The following is a 15230-nucleotide window of genomic DNA, read 5'->3' as shown; positions in this document are numbered from 1 at the left end:
AGTAACAGTGTTTTAATCTGCCATGCTTAAACGCTATCTGAGCCTTTGCAAAACAGGGAAGGGAATCCTGATGTAGACACATTGTAGGTGGGACCAGTGGTGGGTGGCATGTCCTGAGGGGGGTGTGGCTGATGGGGGGGAAAATAAGAATATATTAAATAAAATAAAACACATACCTTCCTGCTACAAAGCAAAGTCTTCTGTCGTTTAATTCTCCTCGAGGCAGGCTTCCGGGCTAATCCTGGTGCTGCTGTCATGAGAGCAGCACACTGATTGGAGGGAGAGACCTCTTTTGTCGCTCTTGAGGGCACTGAATGCCTTTACTTACTCTCAGCCCAGCTGTCTTAAGGCAGCTTGGTTGAGAGGTTTAAAGTGCTCATGTATGGCTAGCCGGCTCTAGATGGCCCGCCAACGAGATATTCGCCCACCCTCCTCCCTGCTGCTGCTGCTGTTTGGTGCTGCCCCGTCCTGACACTTCGTTCCGGATGGGACGAGGAAAAATAAAATGAGCTTTCTTGCAAGCTTTAGTAACATGAATTTGTTGTGTAGCTGCTTCTTCAGCAATTAGTGCTTCTACAGCTGCTTCTTCAGCAATTACCGCTTCTACCAGCTACATTATGTAGGTAATGGGTAATACATTTTTGTGCAGTGCCATCAGTTACAAGTGTATGTTAAATTGTACAGCTGCCTTTTTCAGTGAGAAGTTCTGGTTTCTGCGTTGTGAAGTTGTCTCATCAGTGACAGCTATGTGGTCTTGTGCCTTCTAACAGAGCTATGGTGCAGAGGATAACCGACTTCTTGGGATTCCTGGAGAGGACCTTCCTGGGGTGTATTCGGCTCGCACGTTCGTTGGGTGGTACAATGGCCTGCCGGAGAACCAATCCGTGAGTTGTTTTCCTATTCTCTGCATAGATGTGTCTGCAAGAGAGCCATGGACTAACTGATCATCCGGATACTGAGCTTGTAGAACTTGTCTTCACTCAGGAATGTAGTTGGTTTCCATTATTGAATCTCTGCACAAACTTACAAAGCATTGATCTGTTTTCTTCTAGGAATATGGTTGAGTAGTCTCTGCATGTGAATTTCAACAGCAGTAATGAATGCTTTAAGGTTGAGTTTCCACAAGCGGTGTGATGAACACTTGTTTTTATCAAACCTATTTATTCAGTGCCCACTAAGCCACAGTGTTCAACTGGTTTACACAACTGCAAAAGTCTAAAGAGGAAAAATGATGTGCACAGAATAATTATAAATCACATTTATATACGCCCCATTAGCCAGGCAAATAGTAAGAAAACAGATTGCAATTTGGTGGGGGTGCGTGGAAAGAGTCCAAAAGATAGCAAGTTTTTTTTACTTAAGTTCCTTTATTTTGTATTCAGTATCAAAAAAGAGCTTTTAATTCCAGCCAACGCGTTTCATTCTCCATCGGAGAACTTCATCAGGGCTTGAGGTTTTAGCCACAACGGTCAATGCTAGGCCTGAAGATATCTGGATCTTCTCAGTTAAGGGCAGTGTCTAGGGCCCCAGACGTGATGTCTTGCTAAGTCCAAATATGCTTTGTGTCCTAAATCTTGGCTACTGGTATTCCACTGTAAAAACGGATGTGCGCAAGCAGGATGTCATGGGAAAGAAGACGTGAGAGTAGATCCTGTAAAGTCCAGCATCGAATCGCAGTCCAAACGGAGACTGAGTTAATAGTCCATGCACGCCACTCACGATCCGATAACTGAGAAAAAGTTAGCTTTGCTTGATGGCACACTAACGTTGTTGTCTTTAAAAGGGTATGGTCAACGGTCCTTGTAATAAACTAGAAAACTATAAGGGGAGAAGCTCCCGGGGCTTTGATAGGCCTGTTCGTTCCATCCGCGAAGTCAGAGTGTAAGAAAACAGATAGTCCTACAATTGCCACCTAAAGTGGAAATGGGGATGGGAGCAGACAGATTCACTAGAAACTAACTCAATACTGCAATTACGCTGCTGCAGCAGCTGTGTGAATGATTCATTCAAGATTTTCTTTTAAGTGAAAATTTATTATCTTTAGCCAAAGTATATTTTAAGTGTTGCCCTCCAGAGATGATTTTTTTTTAGACAGATAGGTTATTCTTGCGAGACAAGGGGTATTGCCCTATGGGCTAAGTTGCCTGCTTAAACAATTTCCTACCTTATGATGATGATGATGGCGGTGGTGGGGAGGGAAGGGAGTTATTATGTGGTCATACATGTAAGTTTTTTTAACCTGTGTGTTTGCTGAATGTAGCACAAATTTTAAATGAATGACGGAGGACTTGGGTGAGACTTGAGTTGCCCAGTGCCTGGACAGTTCTTCTCAGATACTCCACCACAATGTGATACTGTTACTTTTTTCAACGAATGAAGTTGACTATTGCAAGGTCAATAAAGATTTGAGATCTTGGTTAAAATAAAACCAAGTGATTTGATTTTCCAGGAGGCATGAATGTGGGATTAATGCCATTGACAATCAATGTGTTGTTGGACTGGAACTTCGCAGGCCTAGAAGCAGATCAGTAGGAGCATTTTCTTTTGCAGCTTAAATATTTGTGTGAAATAGACATGTAGTCTATGGTAGTTTATAGGCAGCAGCTAGGTGTCTGATATTCTCTAGAGAGTGTCCTTTTGAGTACTGTGTGACCTGGGAGATGTTCCCTACTAGATGAACTTGAAAAGTTACAGAGGTTGAAACGAAACCTGAGGAACAGGGGACTAGACAAGCCTGAGGTGGATTCGCTCACTGTCACAATGGAAAAATGATCAGCTAGTACAAACCAGTGGATCTTCATACCAAGACCCCAGGATCAATCATGTCAAATGCTGTAGGAAGATCCAAGAACTCCCCCGATTCTGTCTATACCGGCTCCTGAAGAGGACCCATCTTGGCCCTTGTATGTCTCATCAGTCACCTCAAATGGCACCTGTGTCTGAATGTCACCCACTGCGACCTCACATGAGAAACTCATCACAGTTCTGAGATCTTGTAGATCAATAGGATCCTTTTCTGCCGATGGGCCTACTGGCGGCTCTCTGTCTCTTAAACATGTGGCTTCTCGCGCTCTCTAAAGCAACTACCTCAGATCTTCATTAAAGGACCCTTTGGTTTGCTTAGTGTCATGAGGATCAAGCCAATTTCATCGGTCACAATTAATGGACTTCTTACTTCTTGGATCTAACCAGGGTTCCTGCCCTTTGGAAGGCTCTTCTGGCGTTAATGCACATGTGTAGCTTTTCCAATGTCTCCTTAATGAGTTCCATAGCCTCTGAGACTGTATTGCATACTGTGTTGTCTACCATGGCCCCCAACACTCTCTTAAGGCTTCCAGCTAATAGAGAGTCTCACTCCTGTTACTCTCATTCCTGGGAATCATGTGGCACATCTTTGTTTTCCTGCACTTCTTATGCTCTCTGTGCAATGCTGAATATCTATTCCTCTTTTGCTTTGGTGTCAATCACTATAGTTGTGAGTAATCAGCTAAATGCCGTCCTTCTTTACTCAAACTACATACATATCCCCCTTTAGTAGTTTTAATACCCATTATTTAGTTTTCCAGAAACAACTGTGGAGCAATGCGATACTAATTTTCCCTTTTTACCACTGGTTAAACTCTAAATGCTTTGAATATTCTTATTTCTTCCTAAATTTAGAACGTAAGCGCCATCTAACAACTGCATTAAATGTATATCGCTTGACCCGGGAGAAGCACAAGTCTGAGAGTGTCCCATTTGGGGCCCTAGATTCTAGGAGTCTGGGAAAAAGGCAGACAGACTCTCTACTTTCTGCTACCATGTGGGAGTTGCTGGTCAGCGTCTTTCACTGTATACAACCACACACCTCTTGAATGGTCCAATGGTCCTTTACTCCTCGCCAGCGCTCTGCCCTTCAGCACCACACCCCCACCCCCCAGTAAAAAAACAGCATTGGCAAGGCCAATCGGTCTCAGCAATGCTTTTCAGCATTGCATGGCCAGATGGAAATAGTTCCTGAGGCAGATGCAGCTTCCAAGTGCTTTTGTGTAACCACTGGCGTACATGAACTAGGCATTCCAAATTAAATTTACCAATTAATAGAGAGCAAAACACAATATGAAATGTGTCAATTCCCTTTAACGAGTGCTGCCAAAATTACCTAGCAAAGTCATGATACTTATTTTGTTCACCTCTCAAAAACAGAAGGTACTGTCTGCTTTAGTGCAATCCATACTTATGCCTTGCATGTTACACACACATGCCTGCTACAGGCACTCAACCCAATAAGCTATCTGTTTCACTAGAAGTATCACGGCGAACAGTCATCAAAACGCCAAAATGATTGCATGGGCAGATACTACATGCTGTTTTGTGGGTCACTGTTGTGTCTATCTGGTTTGACATAAACATTGTATAATCTGACCATACCTCCCTTACAGTCAGTAAATTTGCCCAGTTCTCGGACACTCTAGTAATAGTTGTGCTTTTTACAATCCATCCACCCATCCATATTTACAACGACCACCTAGATGTCAAGGTCATTGCAAAAAAGTGCTAAGCCAGCTTATTAGGTGATTATACTGTGATCAAAGCGATACAAAAGGGGATGATGGACGGAGCGTTTGAGCAAATCAAACACTCACCCCCAGTCAACTGATCTGGGTTTAATCCATCACCATTCTTTAGCCCACTAAGCCACCCCAGTTCAGACATGGCCATATGCAAATCAGTCTGACCCTGTGCCTCATGGGAACAGTCCAGCCCGAACTGCCAAGCCATGTCTTCCCTGGACCGGAAACAAGCATCCTGGGACCGGTTTCGGATTCATAATCCTCATCAGCCAGGCTAACTTGAATCCAGTGGCCAAGTGAGCAAGGGACTCACGTCTGAGCATACCCTGCCCCACTTAGGGCGAACAAAGCGATACAAAAGGGGATGATGGACGGAGCGTTTGAGCAAATCAAACACTCACCCCCAGTCAACTGATCTGGGTTTAATCCATCACCATTCTTTAGCCCACTCAGCCACCCCAGTTCAGACATGGCTATATGCAAATCAGTCTGACCCTGTGCCTCATGGGAACAGTCCAGCCCGAACTGCCAAGCCATGTCTTCCCTGTACCGGAAACAAGCATCCTGGGACCGGTTTCGGATTCATAATCCTCATCAGCCAGGCTATCTTGAATCCAGTGGCCAAGTGAGCAAGGGACTCACGTCTGAGCATACCCTGCCACAGTTAGGGCGAACAAAGCGATACAAAAGGGGATGATGGACGGAGCGTTTGAGCAAATCAAACACTCACCCCCAGTCAACTGATCTGGGTTTAATCCATCACCTTTCTTTAGCCAACTCAGCCACCCCAGTTCAGACATGGCCATATGCAAATCAGTCTGACCCTGTGCCTCATGGGAACAGTCCAGCCCGAACTGCCAAGCCATGTCTTCCCTGGACCGGAAACAAGCATCCTGGGACCGGTTTCGGATTCATAATCCTCATCAGCCAGGCTATCTTGAATCCAGTGGCCAAGTGAGCAAGGGACTCACGTCTGAGCATACCCTGCCACACTTAGGGCGAACAAAGCGATACAAAAGGGGATGATGGACGTAGCGTTTGAGCAAATCAAACACTCACCCCCAGTCAACTGATCTGGGTTTAATCTATCACTGCTAAGCCATGTCTTCCCTGGACCGGAAACAAGCATCCTTCTCACTTGGCCACTGGATTCAAGATAGCCTGGCTGATGAGGATTATGAATCCGAAACCGGTCGCAGGATGCTTGTTTCCGGTCCATGGAAGACATGGCTTGGCAGTTTGGGCTGGACTGTTCCCATGAGGCACAGGGTCAGACTGATTTGCATATAGCCATGTCTGAAATGGGGTGGCTGAGTGGGCTAAAGAATGGTGATGGATTAAACCCAGATCAGTTGACTGGGGGTGAGTGTTTGATTTGCTCAAACGCTCCGTCCATCATCCCCTTTTGTATCGCTTTGTTCGCCCTACGTGTGGCAGGGTATGCTCAGACGTGAGTCCCTTGCTCACTTGGCCACTGGATTCAAGATAGCCTGGCTGATGAGGATTATGAATCAGAAACCGGTCCCAGGATGCTTGTTTCCGGTCCATGGAAAACATGGCTTGGCAGTTTGGGCTGGACTGTTCCCATGAGGCACAGGGTCAGGCTGATTTGCATATAGCCATGTCTGAAATGGGGTGGCTGAGTGGGCTAAATAATGGTGATGGATTAAACCCAGATCAGTTGACTGGGGGTGAGTGTTTGATTTGCTCAAACGCTCCGTCCATCATCCCCTTTTGTATCGATTATACTGTGATCACCATGTCACGTGGCCGGATCCTGTCAAGGCTAACTCGGCCTTTGGACGTTCTGAGGTTGATAACATTAATCCTGTAAATTTGTGTAACAGTAACCAATTCTTGCAGTACTTAGAAATGCCATCCCTAAAGAGTTATGTAATAGTATTTTATTCCTTTTTACCACTGTTATTATTATTATGGTTGGCATAGGGCACTTGCAAAGGGCCTCTTTGGTGCCTCTGGTAGGTTGCAGTTCTCAAAATCTGAACAATGTGAATTTACTTGGGCGCTGGCATCAACATTTACCAAACCTACATCTCAAAGGCGGGTTGCTGTCTGTTGAAAATACCTTTGTTTATTTTATCTTGCAAAAACCCTTTTACTGATCATTTGCTTTTAATCTGTAATTCTGCATCATAACAAACCATGTGCTTACTTAACACCTTCGCCCCAGGGGGTAATTCCCCCACAGCGCGGGGGTGTCGGGGGTGGGGGGGTGTTGGGGTGCTCCGACGAGCCCAGCTCGTCATGAGTCACAGTAGAGCTGTGCTCATGACGAGCTGGGCTCGTCACAACCCCGCCCACTGATTAATTCTTCCGCACAGGTGGGGAATTGATCGCATGTGGGTGCGCCGCAGCAGTTATGACGAGCCCAGCTCGTCATGAGCACAGCTCCACTGTGCCTCATGACGAGCTGGGCTCATCATGAGCTTTGAAGGGGTTAAGTACTGTGCAGGTGTGTTTTCTAAACAACAAAACAAAAAATATACAGAGGCACTCCAGGTCCTAGAAGTGCAGTTGGTGGCTTGGGGCACTTTAATATGACCAACCAGTGAATTGAAACAAGCCCTTCCCGTAGCCTGTTTTATTAGTAACCAGTAAGCCCGTTATGACGTGTTCCTTTTTTTAAAAAAAACATATTTCTGGGGTGTGGAGGAGGGTGAGAATCAGTGAGTTAAGGGCAGCTGCAGCACCGTTTTTATGTGACTTGTCAAGGCAATTGAGATGGTGGAGGAGATTCCTGTCTAGCATTTAACGTCAGTTTGGGACACTTTGATCTCAGTGCTCATATTGTTTCCGTGTAGTCACTTGTTTGCTGTTTTAGTGGAGGTGCCTGGCTCTGGGTTCCATATTTAGAAGGCTGCAGTCTCCATGTTTTATTGATTTTATTGTTTGTAGTTTTCCCACATTTAATTTAATTAGTGTTTACTTTACCAGTACTACTAGATTTTTAGTTGCCCTCCTCTTTATCGTCGCATGTGCTGAGTAGCACTGTCACTCTCAATCGTGGTCACACCCCATATGACGGGCTAACTCTGCGCATCCGTGCAGCCAGTGCGCCACCAGCATTCCGACGGCAAGCCCGTTTGCGCTCATCCGCTCCCGGATTGCGCCAAGCGCCAAAATCCCTGCCCGTTTCCCATCAGGATTACCATCACTATTGAAATATTCAAAGGAATAATTAATGGCATTTAACACAAAAGGTAAGAGTACCAGCTGTGCTATCCTTCAGCCACACCTTGGCCCCATATCAGTGTGCCTTTTGTAAGCTCGCTCTCACAAGTGATACCATCCAAACTAGACCTCCTGTAAGGCTTCATGCAGCCTCACAAGCAGCTTCGACGTTCTTCCGTTTGGTGCAGTGGCTTTTGAGTGAGGACCAGTGCAGGCTTCTCCCCTGAGTCACAGGGTGAAGAAACTGCAGGTAACGTGGAAAGAAGAGAGCCTAGGTAACGCATTGCTACGCCAGCATGCTGAACACATAACAAACTGCACATAGCACTATCTGATAGTGGACTACACCCTCCTCCCTGAGTCACAGGATGAAGGAAAGACGCAATTTGTATGTAAGACTAACAGTCCCGCCTTGCTAGAGCATGTGCAGCGGCACATACCTCTTGTAACAGTTAGAGGACTGCCTATCAATCCTCTTGAGATGCTCGTCCCCCAGCCCCTTGCTGCTGCTTCAGTGGCTGCCCATATCCTAAAAGAATGAGTCCCGAAGTAAGCAGTGTTTAGCTCAGCATTCACCAAGGCCAGAACCATGACTCTCTTGAACTGGAATATAGTGAGGGGTGAACCATCCTTATGTATCAAGAGAGGCCCTCTTGTGACTTGTGCACGTTGGGCCCTAAAGGCCTCCAGCCTGGAGCCGGGGCAAAATGCATTGTTCCCTGCCCTGTATGGTACCATGCCCTTCCTTACTGATCAGTTTTGGACTTCTGTATGGAAAATCAGCACGGAATCCCTCCCCAAGTTTACGTGTCCTATCTGTAGGCCACCTAGCCAATTCTCTTGTTCTTTGGCACTAGTTCTCCTACCCTAAATGCATCGTAAACTGCAAGGCAGAATGCTGCTTGAAATGGGACCACCTCGCCCGGGGATACACAAACCTGCGGCAGGGCCCCCAGTAATTTCCCTAACGTTTTCAGTCCTATGGGTCTCCTGACATCCGGCTGTCCTCCCTGCAAGCGCTGACATCCTTTCAGGGCCTGTCTCACTGCGAAGCTCCCCGTGGGATCCCCTCTTTCCCTAATTTTTGCAAAAAATGATATTGCTGTGATATGTCTCCTTGCCCCGGATACTGTGCGTCCCTGTTCCCTCATGAAAGCAAGAAATGTCACCACTGACTATGGGTCGTGCCACCTGTGTTCCCATTGTTCCCCCAAGAAAAGACAAAAAGACCCAAACGCCCCTTCGTAAGCACTCCTGGTTCTGGGCGCTAAGCTCGCTGCCACGAGGTTCGATACTCGGGGGGGCCCCAAGCTGCCAAAGCTGTTCTGGGAAAGGTGTTGGGTGCACCGCTGCCTCTGGGATGTGTGCCCTGAATGCCTTCATTTTGAAACGAGACAATGCATCAGCTGTGTGGTTCAAAATACCTGGCATGTGTTTAGCTTTAAAGAGGACATTCAATTTCATGCATTGTAACACAATTTCTTTCAACAAACGCAGCATCATGCTGGCCTTAGCAGTTTGGCTATTAATGCATTCTACTACTGTCATGTTGTCAGTCCAAAATATTACAGACTGGTTCCTCAATCCCTCCGCCCATACGGACAGTGCCACCAGGATTGGGAAAAGTTCTCTAAGAAGCTTATGTTACTTGTGAGCCCAGAGTTCCTCCACCAACTTGGCCATCGCTCAGCCACCCACTCGCACCCCAGAATGTCCCCGAAACCTTCGCTCCCAACTGCGTCGGTCATCAGGCCCAATTCCGGAGTGGACCTGGGCGGGCTAGGTCCCACCACTCTCCCATTAAAGTCACGCAGGAAGGGGCGCTAGGTGGCGCACTTGTGTATGGAAGCCTTTTCGTGAGGCTCTCACATCCTGGCGACATCGATCCTTTAATTGATCCTCTTATCAGTGACTGATCGGGCTGAAACTGCTCCCACCTGTTGAGGGGGCTGCACAGCAACTCCGGTATAATTTTTGGGCCGTTTGCTCATAGCCCGAGGCTGGTGGAGGCTCCCCCGTTTCCAGCGACCCAGACTGCTGGAAGGCTCGGCACGGCCGGACGGCTTGCTGGACGACGCGAGACCGCGGCTCTGGGGATGTCGGCTGGGCCCTGAATGGCGCGAAAGTCACGGAGCGGCGGCAGCGGAAGACGACTTCTGTGATCCTTTCCCTACAGCGGCGATTCGAGTCTTGCAGTGGTGCAGCCCTGCCCTGCTGTCCACTAAGGTACTCATAGCGTTTTATTTGCCCCTTGGACACTCTGCTCGCCGCCGAGCGCAGTCATCGCTCTGCTGAAGCCCATCGGGGGTGGCGGCCATTTCGGGAGCGGACTTTCCACTGCCTGCGGAGCCTCCAGGGGACCCTAATTAACCTGCCCTCAGAGCGTAGAGGAAATCGCCGAGCGCGCTAGACTGAGCGCTGATGCTGTGAGCATTTGGGGGCTGCAGAGGAACTTGCTGCCGGCTGGGGAGCCCGCCATTTCGGTAGTCGATCCTCTTTCTGTCCTCGCCTGCGAGGTACGAGGAGCGGGAAGCGCTGGGAGGAGTCCGTGGCTACGGCCATTGCTGGGGACATAATACACCTCTTCTGCTGCTGCACGGGGTGCTTCCCTCTCCCCTACCAACTACTGGCGCTGGTCGTGCCCTGAGGTGAGATCATACAACGGCGGGTATAGAGACTACATATACTGGTTGTACCGAACTCTTGGGGGCTGCAGTGTTTCGCCACCCTTGGAGGCATGAACTAGGCAATTACAACAAGGAAGTGCTCTGGCGAACTACCGCGCTGTAGTCCTTATTGTCTGCATCCTACGCCCCGCAGGCCCCACACCTCCATATATACAACCCGAATGGGTAGACTGCTTCATACTACCGACTGCTCTGCACGCCTGAATACCGAGCAATAGCCCTGGGGAAGCTGCAGCCTCATTGTCCTGCTCGCAGTTGGCGCACGGTGAGACGGTTGCGTGGTGGAACCACTGGAGTGTTCCCAGGTCTGAATCAGAGGGGCGATCTGTGACCAGGGGAGACGACAGACACCTGCCTTCACCGCGCTTTTGCACCCCAAGCGGGTGCCGATCCCTGCTGTCGCTCGTCGGGGCGGTGGAGACACTGTGTCGATTCTGGCCAACGAGCTTGCACATACGCGGTGAACCTGCTGCCCGATACATCGCGATCTGTGTTGCTTGGAGGTGCTCGGTGGCGAAGATGGGCCGGCCTGATGCGCGACAACCGAAGCTCACGTTTGATACTACGAAGAAGACAACTCGCACCAGCCCGGACCAACAGAAGCAGATAGAGACTAGTAGTCCTACCGATAGCCAGGCGACCACCTCCACGGATGTCCAGGAAATCCTTCGTGAGATGCGCCAGGGATTCGCGACCATTGCGGACAAGGTGGACAGAATGTCGTCCCGGATGGATGCTGTAGTTCACAAGCTGGATGTTCATGAGGGGAGATTGAAGGAGGTGGAACAGCGGGTCTCGGATGTTGAGGATACCTCAGGACAACATACGACACGACTTACACGGATGGATGACCTACTGCGCACAATAGCGGCAAAGAACGAAGATTTGGAGGCGAGAAGCCGACGTAATAACATACGCGTAGTAGGAATTCCGGAATCCACCAACGTGGGTAAAATGGAGGACTATGTGGAAAAACTCCTATTGGCTGCAGTAGGCTCGGAAGCATTCTCCCCCCAGTTTATAGTACAGAGGGCGCATAGATCCCTGGGACCGGCACCCAAGCCGGGTATGAAACCGAGACCTATCGTAGCCCGCCTGCTGAACTATAGGGACAGAGACACTGCGCTGCGGGCGGCTCGAACCTCCAACTCGCTCAACTATGATGGTAACAATTTTACAATATATCCTGATTTTACGCTCATGGTCCAGGAGGAGCGGCGCAAGTTCTTGGATGTTAAAGCAAAGCTTCGTGCTCTTCAAGTGGACTACGCATTGCTCTATCCGGCTAGACTACGGATCACTTATCAGGGGCGCCAAAAGTTTTTTACGAAACCGCAGCAAGTTGAGGATTTTATCAAACATTTTAAACGTACGGCGCTCCAGAATAGAGATGGGATGGCTGAGCCTGATCGCAGAAACGACCAGATGGAGGACGAGGAACAGTGAACTTATGGTTCTTGCACTTTAGATATCAATCTGGTTCCTGTATGTGAGTACCGAGATGGGGACTGATTTATGGCGATGGCTATGATCATTGACCTCTATTTCTCTTTAACTTTAAGGAGGGTGGGGGATATGGCCCGAGACAAGCTGATCTCGATCCTCGTCGCCAGGTACCCCCCTCTCTCCCTCTGGCTGGGTAAGTTCCGCCATTGGGAACTGGAGGTGAAGAGGGGGTGCTGTGTTGCCACCTGGAATGCTACCTAGCGGGAATTACCCATGCGGTTACTGTTGTTGTAGGGTATGTTATCACCCTCGGTTGTTGAGGGAATCGGGGTGGGGGAGGGTGGATGACGACACTGGCGAGTTGGGGTTGCCTCTGTGGGAGGTGGGTGGGGAATGGGGGAAAGAATGGGAGTTATGTGAATTGGTTGAGTGTGAAATACACAAGCAAACTGACACAGCGGTACAATGGAGGGATGAGAGAGGGACTGATGATTGTGATACACTGCAGAGGTGGGTGATGCATTGTACATTCCTAACGCAGGCTAAAACAGATCACTACGGGTGCAGGGATTGTTAACCAATGTAATTTCATATCATGGAATGTGCGTGGACTGAAGGATGCACGAAAACGTAGACAACTGTTGGCGTATTGGGATAGACATAATGTGCAGGTGGTTATGCTACAAGAAACTCACAACCCCCCGTTAGCTGATTCCACATTCGGCGCGAGATGGGCAGGAGTGAGGGTTTTCTCAAACTACTCGTCGTACGCCAGGGGTACTGCTATTCTTATACACCGGGCCCTCCCGTTCACACTGCAGGGTCAGCTTACTGATAAGGAGGGAAGATATGTGATTGTGTGGGGGAGGTTGGGTGGGGAAACGATTACCATTGCCAATTGTTATGCCCCCAATGTCGATGATCCTCATTTTTTCACGCTGCTCTGGGGAGGTATAATGGATGTGGGTTCCAGGTACCTGATATGGGGTGGAGACTTTGTTGCCCTGCACCCGAGGTTGGACAGAGCAGACGGTTGCCCAACATACCATACCAAGGCGAGAGAGTCCCTTCGGGGGATAGTTGAAGAGGGGGGATTGATCGATAGTTGGAGACGCCTACATCCTGATCTACTAGATGGCACACACTTCACATCATACACTGGAACATGGGCCAGAATCGATTATATCTTTGTATCCATGAATCTAGCACCACATGTCTTGCATTCTCAACATTTGCCCAGAACGCATTCTGACCATTGCCCTGTTCTAATGACTCTAGATATGCCCGCATTTAATAAACCACGCCCGCCTTGGCGTTTGCACCCTAGCATTCTGGTAGATACTGTCTTCCGTGAAGAACTTAGGACCGACATAGAAGAGTTTTTTCCCCGGAACAAGGATACTGTGGATAATGTAGAAACAGTCTGGGAGGCTTTCAAGGTTACGGTGAGGGGATGGTGCATTGCTAAGAGCTCTGGGGTGCTGAGAGACATACAGCGCGCACTCAACAAGTTGGAGGAAGACCTAAGGGGACTAGAGAACTGCATGGTACAGGGGGCTGCTGGGGACGTGCAGCGTGAGTTCAGGGCTAAGTTGTCAGAGTATGAGGCGGAGTCGCAAAGAGAGGTACGATTCAGGGGGAAGTACTGGCGGGCCCGTGCTTACAATGAGGGAGGGAGACCGGGCAGAGCGCTTTCCATGGCAGTGCGGGTGGCACGAGGCTCGAATACTATCTTGGAACTGACCACAGCGGATGGGGAGGTACACAGGGATTCTGTTGGGATTCTGAACACGCTCCAAACACACTATGAACAACTTTATACGTCACGGGCGGCTGGGGATTTTGACCTGGATAGTTATCTGGAGGATGTCGCGCTCTGCTGGATAAGTGACGCCCACAGACAATTTCTGGGGGCGCCAATTGAGTTGGACGAGGTGCGGGGTGCCATTATGTCCTTGGGCAACGGGAAGGCACCGGGTCATGATTGTCTTCCCGCAGAATTTTATAAATGTTATGTAGATGTCATGGCACCAGTTTTGCGGGAGGTGTTTGAAGATGCCTTAGAAGTGGGTGTGCTTCCGAGATCCATGTGAGAGGTCATCATCACGTCTTTACTTAAGCCCGGAAAAAATGCTGCACACTGTGACTCGTATCGCCCACTGTCGCTATTGAACTGCGATGCCAAAATTCTGGCTAAGGTGCTCGCAACGAGACTCTCCTTGCTCATGACCACACTCATCTTGCCTGATCAGTCCGGATTTGTCCCTACGAGATCAACCTCACACAACCTCCGTACTGTATTCTCCCTGATTCAGACGGTTCACCCTGAGATACCCCTTGCTGCAGTTTTTTTAGATGCATCGAAAGCTTTCGATTCTGTGGAGTGGGGGTTCCTATTCACGGTCTTGCAGAAGATGGGGTTTCCCCCGATATTTGTAAATTGGGTGCGGTTGTTATACACGGCTCCAACGGCGAGAGTGCTTGCGAACGGCCGACTAACTGACGCTTTTGCAATAACAAGGGGTACCCGTCAGGGGTGTCCCCTCTCCCCTTTACTATTTGCTGTGGCGATAGAGCCGCTGGCCTGTCGAATCCGACAGCTTCATAAAGCCAGTGCCTTTAATTACCTCCAACGCCAGCTTTCCATCTCACTATATGCTGACGATGTCACTCTGTACGTTAAGGACCCCCGTTCTAACTTGAATGCATTATTGCGGGAGTTTGTTGCCTTTGGAGGCCTCTCCGGCGTCTCTATTAACTGGGGTAAATCCCAACTCTTCCCTCTGACACCAGCTGTGTCGGAATTCCCGCTGGAGTACCCTCTTGAGTGGTGCACCTCTGAGCTGCGCTACCTGGGGATACAAATATCGAGAGACAGGGGAGATACGTTGCGATCGAACTACGGAGTGGCTATTACTAAGCTAGCGGACGCAGTGACTCGATGGATTAAACTGCCCTTGTCGATGGCGGCGAGAATTTCCCTCATAAAAATGGTGGTCTTGCCTCGTTTCCTATATCTGTTCCTCAATATTCCTTACCACCCAGGTGCATTCTTCTTCAAAACCTTGCGCTCTGAACTTATACGTCTGGTATGGGGGGGCAGGCAGGCACGACTCCGCTGGGCAGTCATGACACAACCTTATCGGGTGGGAGGATTTGACGTGCCCGATTTCGAGGTATACTACTTGAGTGCTCAGGCACACTACCTATATTATTGGATTAAACCGACTGCCTTCATGCCGCAGGTAGCGGCGGAAGACTGGATAGCTCACCCACTACCGCTGGTTGGCGTGGTTCATGCCCCTACATCGGAACTGGATATGCATTCTAATACAGTGACCTGTACGATGGA

At 49.0% G+C, this 15230-nt stretch overlaps 1 protein-coding gene across 1 annotated transcript in view; it reads left to right on the top strand.

The window, feature by feature from the left end:
• The window catches only part of FDXR (ferredoxin reductase), a 414311-nt gene that overhangs the window by 63435 nt on the left and 335646 nt on the right, over window positions 1–15230 (top strand). The window contains exon 5 of the mRNA XM_078654476.1: window positions 771–884. Within this exon, the coding sequence (XP_078510602.1) occupies window positions 771–884 (114 nt within the window). The remainder of the gene's footprint in view (window positions 1–770; window positions 885–15230) is intronic.

This window comes from Lissotriton helveticus, chromosome 7, assembly GCF_964261635.1.
Source record: "Lissotriton helveticus chromosome 7, aLisHel1.1, whole genome shotgun sequence".
Taxonomy (NCBI): Eukaryota; Metazoa; Chordata; class Amphibia; order Caudata; family Salamandridae; genus Lissotriton; species Lissotriton helveticus.
This window is presented reverse-complemented; position numbering and strand designations above follow the sequence as displayed.